This window comes from Octopus bimaculoides, chromosome 9, assembly GCF_046866305.1.
Source record: "Octopus bimaculoides isolate indiv1 chromosome 9, ASM4686630v1, whole genome shotgun sequence".
In the NCBI taxonomy this organism is placed as follows: Eukaryota; Metazoa; Mollusca; class Cephalopoda; order Octopoda; family Octopodidae; genus Octopus; species Octopus bimaculoides.
In genome coordinates this window covers 70,130,566-70,144,942 of record NC_142936.1, presented here as the reverse complement: position 1 = coordinate 70,144,942, position 14,377 = coordinate 70,130,566, and the positions used below count along the sequence as shown (strand labels likewise).

At 34.9% G+C, this 14,377-nt stretch overlaps 1 protein-coding gene across 2 annotated transcripts in view; it reads right to left on the bottom strand.

The window, feature by feature from the left end:
* Nucleotides 1-14,377, bottom strand: part of LOC106868043 (guanine nucleotide-binding protein subunit alpha-13) — a 122,719-nt gene that overhangs the window by 5,520 nt on the left and 102,822 nt on the right. For both annotated transcript variants that reach the window (XM_089357677.1, XM_089357678.1), the window contains one exon: nt 3,137-3,187. In XM_089357677.1, coding sequence (XP_089213803.1) covers nt 3,137-3,187 — 51 coding nt within the window. The remainder of the gene's footprint in view (nt 1-3,136; nt 3,188-14,377) is intronic.

Sequence of the window (14,377 nt, the reverse complement as noted above, 5' to 3'; positions counted from 1 at the left end):
AGAGGAACAAAGACGGAAGTTTAAAGGGTGAATGGCTATGAATATACAAAAAGACTATGTTGAGGGTTAAGGTAGCAGTAACATCAGGTATACAAAAGGGAGCAGTATATGCTGTACTAAAAAATAAATGAGACTGAATACAACAGGTGGGAAAGTGACCCAGTTTTGTTCTCTTCATAATATGTAGCCTTCAAATACAATCATTTAGGCAACAACAAAAAGCATAGTCAACCCAAAGATGCAGAGGATGATTTACAGTATTCCACTTTAAAACTTTTAACACCAACCCATCTAAGACCACCCAGGGTAAATTGTTTATATTTACATTAAAATCTCAATAAAAACTTCCTTATAATATAACACAACATAGTAAATGCAAATATGAAGTTGCCAGTATTTTACTCAACAAGTTTGATTAATTAATAGAAAGTTAATAGAAAGACAGGCTATTTGGTGATTAGAAAGAGTTAAGTTTTTAAAAAACTGCTTAGTGACAAGTCACAGTTATTTGAATCATTAGTGTAGCTAGAGGGTGGGTGAGCAGAAGGGGTGGTTTGCCCTGGGTGGCACCACTTATGGGTCTACTGTAGGCAATATGTATTTTTCTTGTTGGGGTGGAAAACTGAAGGGCTACCCTGGGTGGCACATCCTAGGTAGTGATTTAAATACTGAAACCTGGTGATATAGAACCAGCAATTTTCTTCTGAAGAGTGAAGTGTGGTTTTCTGAAAGACGTTCAATATTTGAGGGGAAATCATGATACTTGAATATATTATTATATATCAAATTTTATTTAAAGCTTATATTTTCAACTAATTTTCAGTTTTAGACATTCCATTACCATTTATATTTTATTTTATTTGCATTTGTAATTCCTTGCTTCAAGTAATTATAATCGTGTTTAAAACAAAAAATTTCAAAAAATTTTTTTTGAAAAAATGAAAAAATAGAATAAATATTCATGGTGGAAGTGCTTATTTTAAAACTGTTTTGTTTACTTTTAATAGTTTGGCAGAGTTTTTTTTTCATGAATACATGTTTTAAAAAATTACAGGTTAAGTAGTATAAATAATTTTTTAATATAGCTTTTTTTAGATGGCAGTTAATTTCAATGTTAACTTTCCAACACAGAAGCACCCCGACTGCTTTAGTCAGTTAAAATTTACCACTATATTTAACATTTATCAATCATATTTATTTGAATAAATATACGCATTGATGTATATTTATAAAGTAAGAAAAGCTTGGAATGTGGAGGGTGGGGGATTAGGGATATGAAATATATAGTAAATTTAGCACATTAGATCTGACATTGATTGTAACAGCTTTGGGAATCTATTCCAGGTAGGTCAAGGTCATCATAACAACCGTCCTATTATACTGCAGTCAGATTGTTGTACACACAATGTAGTGGTGATGGGTACCAGGTAAAGTAGGTAATATGTATAAAAAAAAATGATTTTTATTCAAGATGAATATACTCTTATTCACCTTTGATAGTAGACTTGAATTGACAAAGCTTCAATTGTGAAGAGTGTGCTGTGTTATGGTATTAAAAGGAAGATTGAAACCTCAGTCAAACACAAAACCTTTATTCAAGTCAATAACGAAGGGACTTAGATTGAAAGTGAATTTGTAAGAGTAAGAGTGTTGTTGATTTATTAGTAAGGTGGTGGTGGGTTGATGTTGTTAGGTCCAAGGTCAGCCCTGATTGAGCAGACCTGTGACCAAGGACATTCCAGCAATGATCACTTCACCAATTTTTTCAGACTTAATGTCTCTAGATCTACATTACTCAATGCACTATTGCAATTTTTTTTAAAGATGGTAGGGAGTGATATGAAGGAGATTTAGCAGCTGTGTTTAGCATGTCAAACAACCAGATAGAGGTTCTTAAGTTGGATTATTATCAAAAGCGTATATACATTAAGTATGACACATACATGCCCATTTTAATTTAACCCTTTAACATTGAAGTTTCTTTGTCAAATGTAATGCTTATTCATTCACTTTGTTTTTAATTAATCCTGCAATATCTTGTAGCTTCAAAATTTCTATGATGTGATTATTTACTGTTTACAATGACATTGTAGGGTAGGTGCAAGAGGCTGGATCCAGCTGGTTTAAATGCTAAAGAGTTATTGTTTCAATTACAAATGGCAAGCCTGGTGGCTATTCACAATATTAGTAAACGTATTATGATTCACCATTTCCTATGTATCAGATGTAACAAATTTTGTCGAGGCGTGTGGCTGTGAGTATGTCATTGGCAAGACCGAAGAAGGCTGAGAGGCATCTGGTGCAAGGTTCCTCTGTTAGGTAAGTGGTAGCAATGGTTTAAATCAGTGGTTCTCAACCATTTTTTTACCTATGGGGTCCTTTGATTCCTATTTTATTCAGATAGATCCTCACATCCATTTGATGTTTAAAAAAAATCCTATTATATTTTTTTATAATTAAACATTATTAGGAATTGTGTAAAAAAAAAATGTTAAAATATTGTATGTATTGTAGAAGTATAACCTTAACAACAACATCTTATAGGGACCCACAAGGGTCATATAGACCCTAATTGAGAGCCACTGGTTTAAATATATGATTGACCAGTTTATTACTGCTGAGTTCCTTTTGAGTTTGGTTTGTTTTTGATGTATCACAGTTTTTATATTACTTAGTTGAGGGGTGGACAGTCATATCCACAACCCTTATGAGGGCCTCCAGGACTGGCAGAAAGATGAGAGGGGAACTTATGCTCAAACCAGAAACCTAACCTGAAAACTTGCAAAAGAGTGGGCTCCAATAAAGGCAGCCCAAAGACCAGGTGGTGGTGTTAAACTGGGTGATAGATTAAGTCTACCACCTAACTAGGTTGTAGCAGGATTTGAACTCAGAATGTAAAAACCCAGAACAAATGCCACAACAGCACTAGTAAGTTTGCTAAGTAAACCATGAGTCAAAGGAAAAGTCCCTAACTAAGTAGGGGGTGTATCATTTTTTCATACATACATACATACATGTTACTTCTTTCTTACTTTATTGCCCACATCCTTGCCCCTCATCTATATATGTTAAACTAAAAGAACAGAGACTGTTTGGTATTTGAGAAACACTTGAACTTATAAATAAAAACACTTACCTTTTGTCCTATTCTGAGAATATTCTCCAAAAAATATTTCAGTGAATCACCCTGGAAAATAAATTAAAAAAAAATTCATTTAAAAATCATTTGAAAAATCAGAAAAAGATAAAAATAACTGAAACAACAACAATAATGCAATTATAATCTTTCAAACTATTAGCCACAACTTTCGTTTATTAATATTGATTCTTAGAATTCAGTTAGGTAGTGTATATATCCAGGTATAAGACACCTGATGACATTTCAAGATTGGTAGATTGAAACAGTATAAATGTGACATTAAAATGGGTTTCATCTCAGATATTTGCAAATAATTAAAGCAAAAAGGGGAAAAAAGAACAATAGCATAATATTAACTTAGAAACCAAGAAAAAATGTAAAATGTAAAATGTACTGTACACAATTACTATATAACAATGGGGAGAGAATACTGTATAATGAATATGACATGAAGACCACATAATGAAAGTGATACATATAAAGGCTACGGATGATAGAGAGAGAGAGAGAGAGAGAGAGAGAGAGAGAGAGAGAGAGAGAGAGAGAGAGAGAGAGAGAGAGAGAGAGAGAGAGAGAGAGCAGTTTTAACCTTTTAGCATTCAGATTACTCTGTCAATTTAAATGCTTATTAATTCACATTGTTTTAAATTAAACATGCATTATCTTGTTGCTTTGAGATTTGATGACGTGATTGGTTATTTCTTGAAAGAGAGTGTAGGGTAGGTGTGAAAAGCCAGATTTGGCTGATTTGAAAATAGAACAGGTAGAACATTTGGGCAGGATTATATAGTTGGTTTAAATGCTAAAAGCTCAATGTATGTTATACCTAAGATGCAAAAATATTATGCTAGTGTCTATAATACCATTTTCAGTTTCTGACTAGTTCTACCATGGAAACATGGTACTAAATTCCATATACAAGGGTGAACTTTATCAAAATGAAAATAATGTGATAAGACAATCCATACTATCACTTGATTTGTTAGAAATAGCAGCTAAAGTCCCTTTAAGTCACATCCCACGATCTAGTCCTGGGTAAACAAAAAAAAAAAAAAAAAAAGCAGGTTGGTCATAGTTGGAATGTCTTTGACCATATAGGACCACTCAAGGCTGACTTAGAACTTAAAGAACAACAGCAATCAAAATCAAAAGCTCAGAGTATAACTGGACTAGAAGCTGCAATGCAATATTAATTGGTTTGCCTGATTCTGTGCTGTGATAAACCCAAACGAGAGGAAGTTGGCATTTAAAAAGCTAAGATCACGAGAACAAAAGTTTTTTTTTGCTTTAACTAGTTCAGTAATCCTGTTCACACAGGCATATAGATGAAGTAAGAGAATCAACCAACAGCAACAAGTGTCACACTATACTAACAACTAAGTCTTTTTAAAGGGGAAAGATTTTTCATGTGGACAACCAAGTGTTATATCTGCACTAAATTTTGAATTTTACCAATTTAATTTTTTAAAAAATTACACTTAGTAATTCCCAGCTGACCAGACGATTACGGCAATGACCTATGAACTAAAGGGTGTGTATATCTTGTTATCAGTTCCGTGTTGTGTCCTTGGTGCAAAGCTTTTCAGTAGCTCATCCCTTCTAGCTGCATGTGCTTGAATATAAAATTGACATTTGTAGACGATTGTTTTTGAGGGGAATTTCCCTTGAGTGTATGTGGACAAGGGGAATCATTAATCTTTTTGTTACCATAATTCTGCTGAAATATATTGTTTCAATTAATTTTGAAAATAATGAAAGAATTAGTAAAATAACTTTGTCATTATCAAGCTGGTGTTTGAAACATAATTTAGCACAAAATATTGAAAGGAAGGTTTTAGTTCAGATCACTTTAAAACAGGAAGTTTGTGTCATAGAACCAGGAGGAGTCTTAGGTACAATTGGTATCAAAAGGGTTAATTAACTCAATTGATGACAATGTATGATTAGTGTTAATTATACTGATTTTAGAGGAATGCAAGGCAAAAGTGACCCTCATGAAACTTGAAATTGAGAGTTGTAGAGGAATGAACCAAAATACTGGAAAGCACTTAGTTTGGCATTCTACCATTTGTGCCACATCACTGTGTAATTCACCCACAGTGTAAGGGATGGGAAGAGGAATGTACGGTGGTGGTGGGGGTTAAGTGTGGGTAGAATGGAAATGAAATTCTTGGTGCATAGCGATTAGTGGAATATATGTATTTAAAAGTGACCACAATTTACAATTGTTACTGTTTAGTTAATGGTCAGCTTTGGTCAAGCAGAGCTGTGGCATGTAATTAACCAAACTAACAAGTGTAACACAAATTTATTGCTGACTATTTCTTGGACCTCCAGTCATTACCATTCCATCTTTCCTTCTAACATATATTCAGGACGACGTTATTAAATTCTTAATAATTAACTCTTTAGCATTCAGATTACTCTGTCAAATGAAATTCTTATTTATTCACATTGTTCTCAATTAATCATACTATATTTTGAAGCTTCAAAATTTTGATGATGTGATTGTTTATTTTTAGAATGACACAGTAGGGTGGGTGTGAGAGGCCAGATCTGGCCAGTTTGCACTGCCAGGCTAGGGATTTCTGGAAGTTATCCATAGGCCCTGGCCTGAAAGTCCTCCGGAAAAGACCAGCTAACTGGTCCCTCCTGATGTCCTGAGGATGTTCTTTCCTACCACTAATCCTCTATAGAACTCCATAGTGGAATGTTCACCGACCACATTGCCCGACTGGCAGAAAGCTGTGAGCACTTGCCAACACTCCAGATGCCAAGTGCCCTTTCTTAGTCTATGCTTAATCCAGAACTGTAGCTATATTAATGAGACAAGCTGCAGAAGATTCTGTGTGACAGTAACCACACCCGCTCACCATTAAGAAAATGCTGGAGATGTTGCAGCTTCAGCATGTTCCTGCACATCATTAGCCATGGTATGCCAAGTCCTCCATTCAGCAGCTGTTAACAGCAGATGGACTGTCTGATGAGTGGAACACATCCCTCCCAATAATCCTTTCTATTAAAAGCACAAGGCCTGGAATTTTGGGGTAGGGGACTAGTCGATTTCATCAACCCCAGTGCTCAATGAGTACTTGTTTTATTGACCCTGAAAGGATGAAAGACAAAGTTGACTTCGGTGGAATTTGAACTCAGAACATAAAGACAAACAAAATGCTGTTAAGCATTTCACCTAGCATGCTAACCATTCTGCCAGCTTGCTGACTTAATAATAATATCTAAATATACATAACAGCAAACATTTTTTACTGTCATATTAAGATCACACTATCATCTTATTATAAAATTACTTTTAAAACAAACTTCTAATTTTCTTTTGTTTTGACCGACATTTTCTAGAATAATACTCTGTGCAAAACCCAAAATATAGTACTTCAGTCACAATACCAACTTGAACTTCTAACTTGTTGTCTTCTGAAGAAGAAGAAGAAGGAGGAGGAGAAGGAGAAGGAGAAGAAGAAGAAGAAGAAAAAGAATGATGAGGATGTCTGATTTGAACTTAGCTGAGTGAAATACTGCTATCGATAGTGAAAATTTTCTATATTTTATTCCCGTTTTAAAACAAGTAGCAATTGTTATAATAAAAAAAACAAAAAACAATTACAATTCTCTTTCTTAGCTTGACACTTGTCATTTTTACCCTGCATAAAACACATCTAATACTGTGACACTTGATTTAAAAATGTAGGTCATCTACTTCTCCACTGTCTGAAAGTACTATATATATATATATATATATATATATATATAGGTATGTACAGATATACACCTTAAGTAAAGTTACATGTATTACTTTGAGTTTTATTATATAGGAAGAGGATGGGTGCCCTAACTATTCACTCATAAAAATGGGACCCACTAGCAAGCATCTTTGATTCTTTCGTTTATTTATCAAATAAACAGAAGAGAATTAATTATAAGCGCTTTCTCAAAGTCACAATACAACAACAATAATAGCAGTTTCAAATTTTGGCACAAGGCCAGCAATTTTGGAGAAGGGAGGCTGGTTGATTACATCGACTCCAGTGTTCAACTGGTACTTGTCTTATTGACCCCCGAATGGATCAAAGGCAAAGTCAACCACTGTGGAATTTGAACTCATGCCAACAATTCTGGCAGCTGGCCGCTTTAATATTAATAATTTCTACTAAAGGCACACGACCTGAAATTTATGGAGAGGGGATAGACCCCAGTACTTAACTGGTACTTATTTTATTGAGCCCCCCCCCCTGCCAAAGGATGAAAGGCAACGTCAACTTCAGCAGAATAATAATAATAATAATAATAATAATAATGATAATAATAATAATAATAATAATAATTGAGAAGTACACTGTGTGTGAGTTCATGTGTTTGCTAAGGACTGAAAATATAGCACAAAAGAACACAAGAAATTATTGTAAACGCTTTCAATAAACACCCAAAGAGGAGAAAAAAAAAAAACAATCTGTTAATAGACTTCAAATATATTGTTTCCGGCTATTCTGAATTATATCTGTTTATTTCTAACTGGTTGTATTATTTATATTAAATATACATACAAAAATATAGCAGGATTGGAGCACAGTAAGAGTTTTGTATAGTAACATTATTCGAGTTTTACTTCATAATGAACTGGTTATTTTAAACAGACTAGAGTGTTATTTGACTTTTAAAGGGTAACATTCGAAGTATTCTTTTGCTGTCATGGATAATATTAGGAAATATGGTATTCATACAATAACATATAATTTTACGGAGATGCACTTGCATAGCAAGTGACCTGATCTGAGATCGTGTGCTCGAACGAAAACAATTGCAGCGTGGAAGGTGTTTATAAGCCATTTAAAATAACACACAAAATCCGTTAGATTCACTTCAACATTTAAATTTAATTTGTCAAAATATTTTCGTCGCTTTGAGACCGCGACCTGTTCACTGACAAAATTCTGTGCTGCATCTGAGAAAGTAATAGTTAGTTCATGATATATATGTACATGTGTATGTATGTATGTATGTATGTATGTGCATGTACATGTGTGCGCGTATGCATCTGTGTACATGCGTATGCATGTTACAAAATTAAATAAAATATTAAAAAATCAGTAAAAAAAATTGTAATGAAAATTACTCTTAGCGTACTGTGCAAGCTGACCCAGCCACCAACACACACAAAATCCGCTTTTCTCCCTCCCTCTCTGTCTATATATACACACTTTCTCTCCTCTTCCTCTGTTCCTGCGATTCTTTCTCACTGTGTGTGTGTGTGTGTGTGTGTGTGCGTGCGTGCGTGCGTGCGTGCGTGCGTGTGTGTGTGTGATTCATTTACTCATTTGTACCTCTTATGTTAACTCACACTATCTCTCTCTCTCTCTTATACTCTTTCTCTCTCTTTGTGATACAAAGTGTAACTGGAAAAACTAACCAGCCAACCAACCAGCTGGCATGTAATTTCAGCTGTCATTATAATATATTATAGATGTAAAAAACAAAAAGAAAAATTATACATATCCTGCTTAAATAGAAATTTGTTTTGTTTATCTTTCCATTTTGCAGGTGTAGTAAATGAATATGAATAAGGCTCAATCAGTAAATTTCTATTGTATTCTACCCCAGTTGGCATTACACAAACCTTTCTTTGTATTTATCACATGCAATGAAACAGTGAATTTTAAATATGGCTTGTTTCTCTATGAACTTTTAAGCATTCCATGTATACTTGTTGTTAAACTAATGAATCACTCAGAATAAGTAGATAATAGCAACTATTTTGATAACCTAATTATAAAATTTAAATTTTTATAAAATGTATTTATAAAATTAAATTTTACAGATTGATCCAATATGTAATGTATTCCAAGCTGCATGGTTAAGAAGTTTGTCTCCCAACCACATGGTTTCAGTTTTAGTTACACTGCATGGTAACTTGGAGGAAATGACTTATATAATCCTGGACTGACCAAAGCCGCATGGGTGGATTTGGTACATGAAAACTGAAAGAAGCTCATTGTGTGTATGTGTGTGTATATGTGGGGGTTCCTTGCTGTGACATCTCTCTTTTACTTGTTTCAGTCATTTGACTGTGGCCATGCTAGAGCACCGCCTTTAGTCGAGCAAATCGACCCCAGGACTTATTCTTTGGATTCCTAGTACTTATTCTATCGGTCTCTTTTGCCGAACCGCTAAGTTACAGGGACGTAAACACACCAGCATTGGTTGTCAAGCGATGTTGGGAGGACAAACACAGACACACACATACATATATATATACATATATACGACGGGCTTCTTTCAGCTTCCGTCTACCAAATCCACTCACAAGGCTTTGGTTGGCCCGAGGCTATAGTAGAAGACACTTGCCCAAGGTGCCATGCAGTGGGAATGAACCCAGAACAATGTGGTTGGTAAGCAAGCTACTTACCACACAGTCACTCCTGTAATAGTTTTAAATGAGTGTCACAGTGAAAAGCAGTACCATTCATTTCCAATATTTCATGAAAACATGTCAAATCTTAGAGGAAATATTGTCTTGCCTGGAAACAGGTAAAGGCTGCAACAGGAAGGGACTCACCTACAGAAAATATGCCTCGACAAGTTCCATCTGAGTCATGGAAGCATAGAAAAGTGGATGTTAAAATGACGATGATGACAATGATGTTGATGATAAAAAAAAATGAAATGCCATTCATAGATTGGATTGATCATGGCTGAGCAGAGAGTGGTGAAGGTTGCTCAGTACAACTACAACTAAAATGATATGCAGCTTGATATCTCACAAGGCTTTGGTTGGCCCAGGGTCACAGTACCTACCCAAGGTGTCATAGAGTGAGATTGGACTCAAGACCATATGGTTGGCAGGTAAGCTTCTTAACTACACAGCCATGCCTGTGTCTTTACTCATAGCAGAGAGAAATAATTAGAAGAGGGACAAATGAATGCAAAGAACACACACGTCAAAAATTTTAGCAGTACTACTTGCAGAAGTATTGGTTTAACCCTTTTGTTAGCATATTTCTGTTGAAATGTACTGCCTTTGTTTCAATTAATTTTGAAAACAACAAAAATTTTATTGAAATAGTTTTGTCATTTTTAAGCTGGTGTTTGGAACACAAAATAACATGAAATTTTCATGGAAAGTTATCATTTAGATCATTTTAGAACAAGAAGCTAGTATTGAAGAATGAAGGGCAGTTTTGGGCAAGTTGTTATCAAGAGTTAAAAAGAGTAAAATGAAAGTACAGACCTGACTCTTAAACCTGCTATTTGCTAAAATAGAGAAAGATTCCAAATAAACCATCCTTTAAAGCACAGGTGTGGCTATGTGGTAAGAAGTTTGCTTCCCAACCATATGATTCCAGGTTCAGTTCCCCTGCACGACACCTTGGGGAAGTATCTTCTTTGATAACTTTGGGCCAACCAAAGCCTTGTGAGCAGATTTGGCAGGTGGAAATTGAAAGAAGCCTATTATATATATATCTGTATAGCTTTATGTCTGTGCGTATGTGTTTGTCCCCCACCACTGCTGGACAACTGGCGTTTGTGTGTTTTTGCCCTGTAACTTAGTGCTTCAGCAAAAGAGACTGACAGAATAAGTATTTGATAAGGCTTAAGAAAAATAAATACTGGGGTTGATTCATTTGACTAAAATTCTTCAAGGTGTTGACCCAGCATGGTCACAGTCTAATGTATAAAGCAAAAAAAAAAATAATAAAATAAAATAAAATAAAAGATAAAGCTGAGCAAAAATAAAATGAAACAAAAACCAAGTTTCTGAAATGGAATTTTCAGACAATAAAGAGAATTGAGTACAGATTTGTCAGGTCTGTTATTTAATGTTTTAGGAGATGGTAACAGAAGGAAACTAGTGAATGGATTCTTGACACAGCTCGAAATAAAATGGAGTTTGTATGAGAAAGGGTGGGGGAGATGAAAAATCTTACAAAAAGAATTAAAATAAAAAAAAGAACTTTGATCTTTTTTGTAGAGCAGAACAAAACATTTTGGATAATAAATTTGGCAGCAAAGCTAATGTATTATAACGTAACCTGAAATTAAGTACAATATCAAAATATAAACAGAAATCTGGTGAGAAGGATTGGAAATATGAATTTAATGAGGTAATGGTAACAGGAAAAAAAAAAACCCCAAAAAAACTAAGGTAATATAAAGTTTAGTTTTCTCACAAATATGCAAAAAGTAGCATGAAAATGAACAAAAACATATTTTCTAAAAAACATATTCCCATGATGCCACAAGAGAGAAAGCAAAAGCATAAAACAAGATATCCTATCAAATATAACCTGCTTTGCTGATTTTAAAATTCAAAGATTTAGCTACAGAAAAATCATCATTATAATTGTCCCTTTTATCTGTCTCTTTTACTCTTTTACTTGTTTGCCATTTGACTGCAGCTATGCTGGAACAGCACATTTAGTTGAACAAATTGACCACCAGACTTATTCTTTGTAAGCCCAGTACTTATTCTATTGGTCTCTTTTGCCAAACCGCTAAGTTACAGGGATATAAAATACACCAGTGATGGTAGGGGGAAAAACACAGATGTACAAACATACACACACATGCATATATGATGGGCTTCTTTCAGTTTCTGTCTACCAAATCCACTCACAAGGCTTTGGTCAACCCAAGGCTATAGTAGAAGACATTTGTCCAAGTTGCCATGCAATGGGACTGGATCTGGAACCATATGGTTGGTAAGCAAGCTACTTACTACACAGCCACACATCTCTCAATAGCAACATCTATCATTATCACTAGATACATTTTACACATGCGTGCACACATGCATACACAAACACGCACACACACACACAAGCATGGCTGTGTGGTTAATACATTTGCTTCTCAACCACATGCTTTCAGGTTCAGTCTTTTAGCATGCTTCTTGGATAAATGTCTTCTATTGGCCTTGTGAGTGTATTTGATAGATGGAAAATGAAATGGTGTGTGTGTGTGTGTGTGTGTTGAAATATGTCTGGCTATAGGGAAAAAAATATCTTTCCTAGAAATAGGAGAGGGTTGTTGGTGACAGGAAGGGCAAAAGGGCAAGTAGTTGTAGACAAAATACCTCCATAAATTCTGTCTGACTTGCAAACATGTAAAAGTAAGCATTAAAACAATGATTATATGTGTGTGTGTGTGTGTGTGTGTTTGTGTAAAGCATTGCAATATATTGTGCATCAGCCATCCCCATCAGTCATGAGGACTGTTCAACAACTAAAATGTCATGTGTTTCATCATGAAAGAGACTATTTGAGAATGAAATTGCAAATGTTTAGTAGTAAGAATATGTAATTTTTGCAAGCATTCTATAGAATGTTTCCACCACCATCTTCCTTCCAAGAGACAGCAGTACTTAATGCAATAGGTCAAAATACTCAAATGTCTTTTTTTTTTTTCATAGCTTACTAGTTTAAACTCTGCTACTATGAATCAATGAAGATTAAGGAAAATAAAAGCAGACACTGAGTAGGAAATAAAGTGCCATAGCCTGTTGACTCAAGTGGGATTACATGATTATCTGTGAATATTGGTTTAGCTAGAAGACAGGGAAAAATGTTAAATATCATGTAAAAATTTTCATCAGTGTTTCAGCATAGTTTTTAAACATCTATTTTATACTTAGCATTCATGAAACTATGGGCAGAGTATGACAGTTTTAAATGAGTGTCACCATCATACAAGCAGTATCATTCATTTCCAATGTTCTCCAAAACCATGTTTGGACATGGGGAGATATTATCTTGCTTGAAAAGAGGTGAAGGTTGGTGAGAGGAAGGGCATCCAGCTGTAGAAATTCTGCTTTAATAAACTCCATCCAATCCATGTAAGTTTAGAAAAGTGGATGTTAAAATGATGATGAAATATATAAATGTACATTTTACATACACAAACATACACAGAAACACATTTATTTATCAGTTAATATATATATATATAGCAAATGTCCATTTAGGTGCATGTGTGTAATAATTCCCACAGAACATGAAATTGTATAAATTTTGAATCCCTGAACCTGAGTGGATATGTCATATTTTACATGAACTTAATTAAACAGCTAGACAGCAGCAATAGTGAGCTTGAAGTGTATCACTTCATTATTTTTTATTGAAGGAAGGCTGTGAACTAGTAGAGCTAGCACATAGAACAAAATGCTTAGTAGCATTTTTCCTGACTTGCTATGTTCTGAATTCAAATCTTGCTGAGGTTGACTTTGCCTTTCATCCCTCTGGAAGTTGATAAGAGACTTGGCAAGTGATGGGGTTGATGATATCAACCAACCTCCTCTTGAAGTTGCTGGTCTTGTGCGAAGATTTTAAGCCATTATTTTTGAGGGAAAGAACACAGCCTAGTTGTAAAGGTGTTTGGCTCATGATCATGAGGTCATGGGTTCAATTCCTTGACCAGCTGGACTGATGCATCTTTGAACAAGACATTTCCATTTCATGCTGCTCCACTGTACTTAACTGAAAATGAATTCTAGCCAAGTGCAGGTGCAGCAGCCCTTACTCCCTCCAGCTGTCGCATATTCTACTGGGTCAAGAACAGGAAAGCCAAGATGGTGTCTATGTCTTCATGTCACTCTATAGGCACCTAAAACATCTAGCAACAGCAAGGTACATGCTACCAAAGACATACTCACTTGTGAGCAACAGCTTTATACTTTTTACTATTATTTTGATCAAACACATTTTTCATTTTAAAACCAATTTAAACTGCAAGTTTCACACCACAATTCATCAGGCATTTTGGGTTTAATTGTGTTGTGCAGGCAATACTGCTGTTGCAACATATGCCATTGTTTAATGATTATGTGAAAATATTTTATTTTTGTATAACCTGTTTCTCTGTGTGACTGAAACATGAGCAATCTCCAGATCTCCAGGACCATTCATTTGCATTAGCTATTGTGATTAGAATAAAATATTCTTTTATTTCAGTCATGTCTATGGCCAAGCTGGGGCACTACTTTGAAAGAGTTATTGTCAAACAAATTGACTTCAGTGGTTACTTTTTTTTTTAAAGTCTGGTACTTGCTCTGTCAGTAACTTTTGCCAAACCACAAAGTAATGGAGATGTAAACAAACCAACACCAGTTACCAAATGATGGGTGGAGGGAACACAAACAGACACACGATGGGCTCCAGATTCACTCACAAGGAATAAGTCAACTTGAGACTATAAAAGAAAACACTTGCCCGAGGTAATATGCAGTAGAAT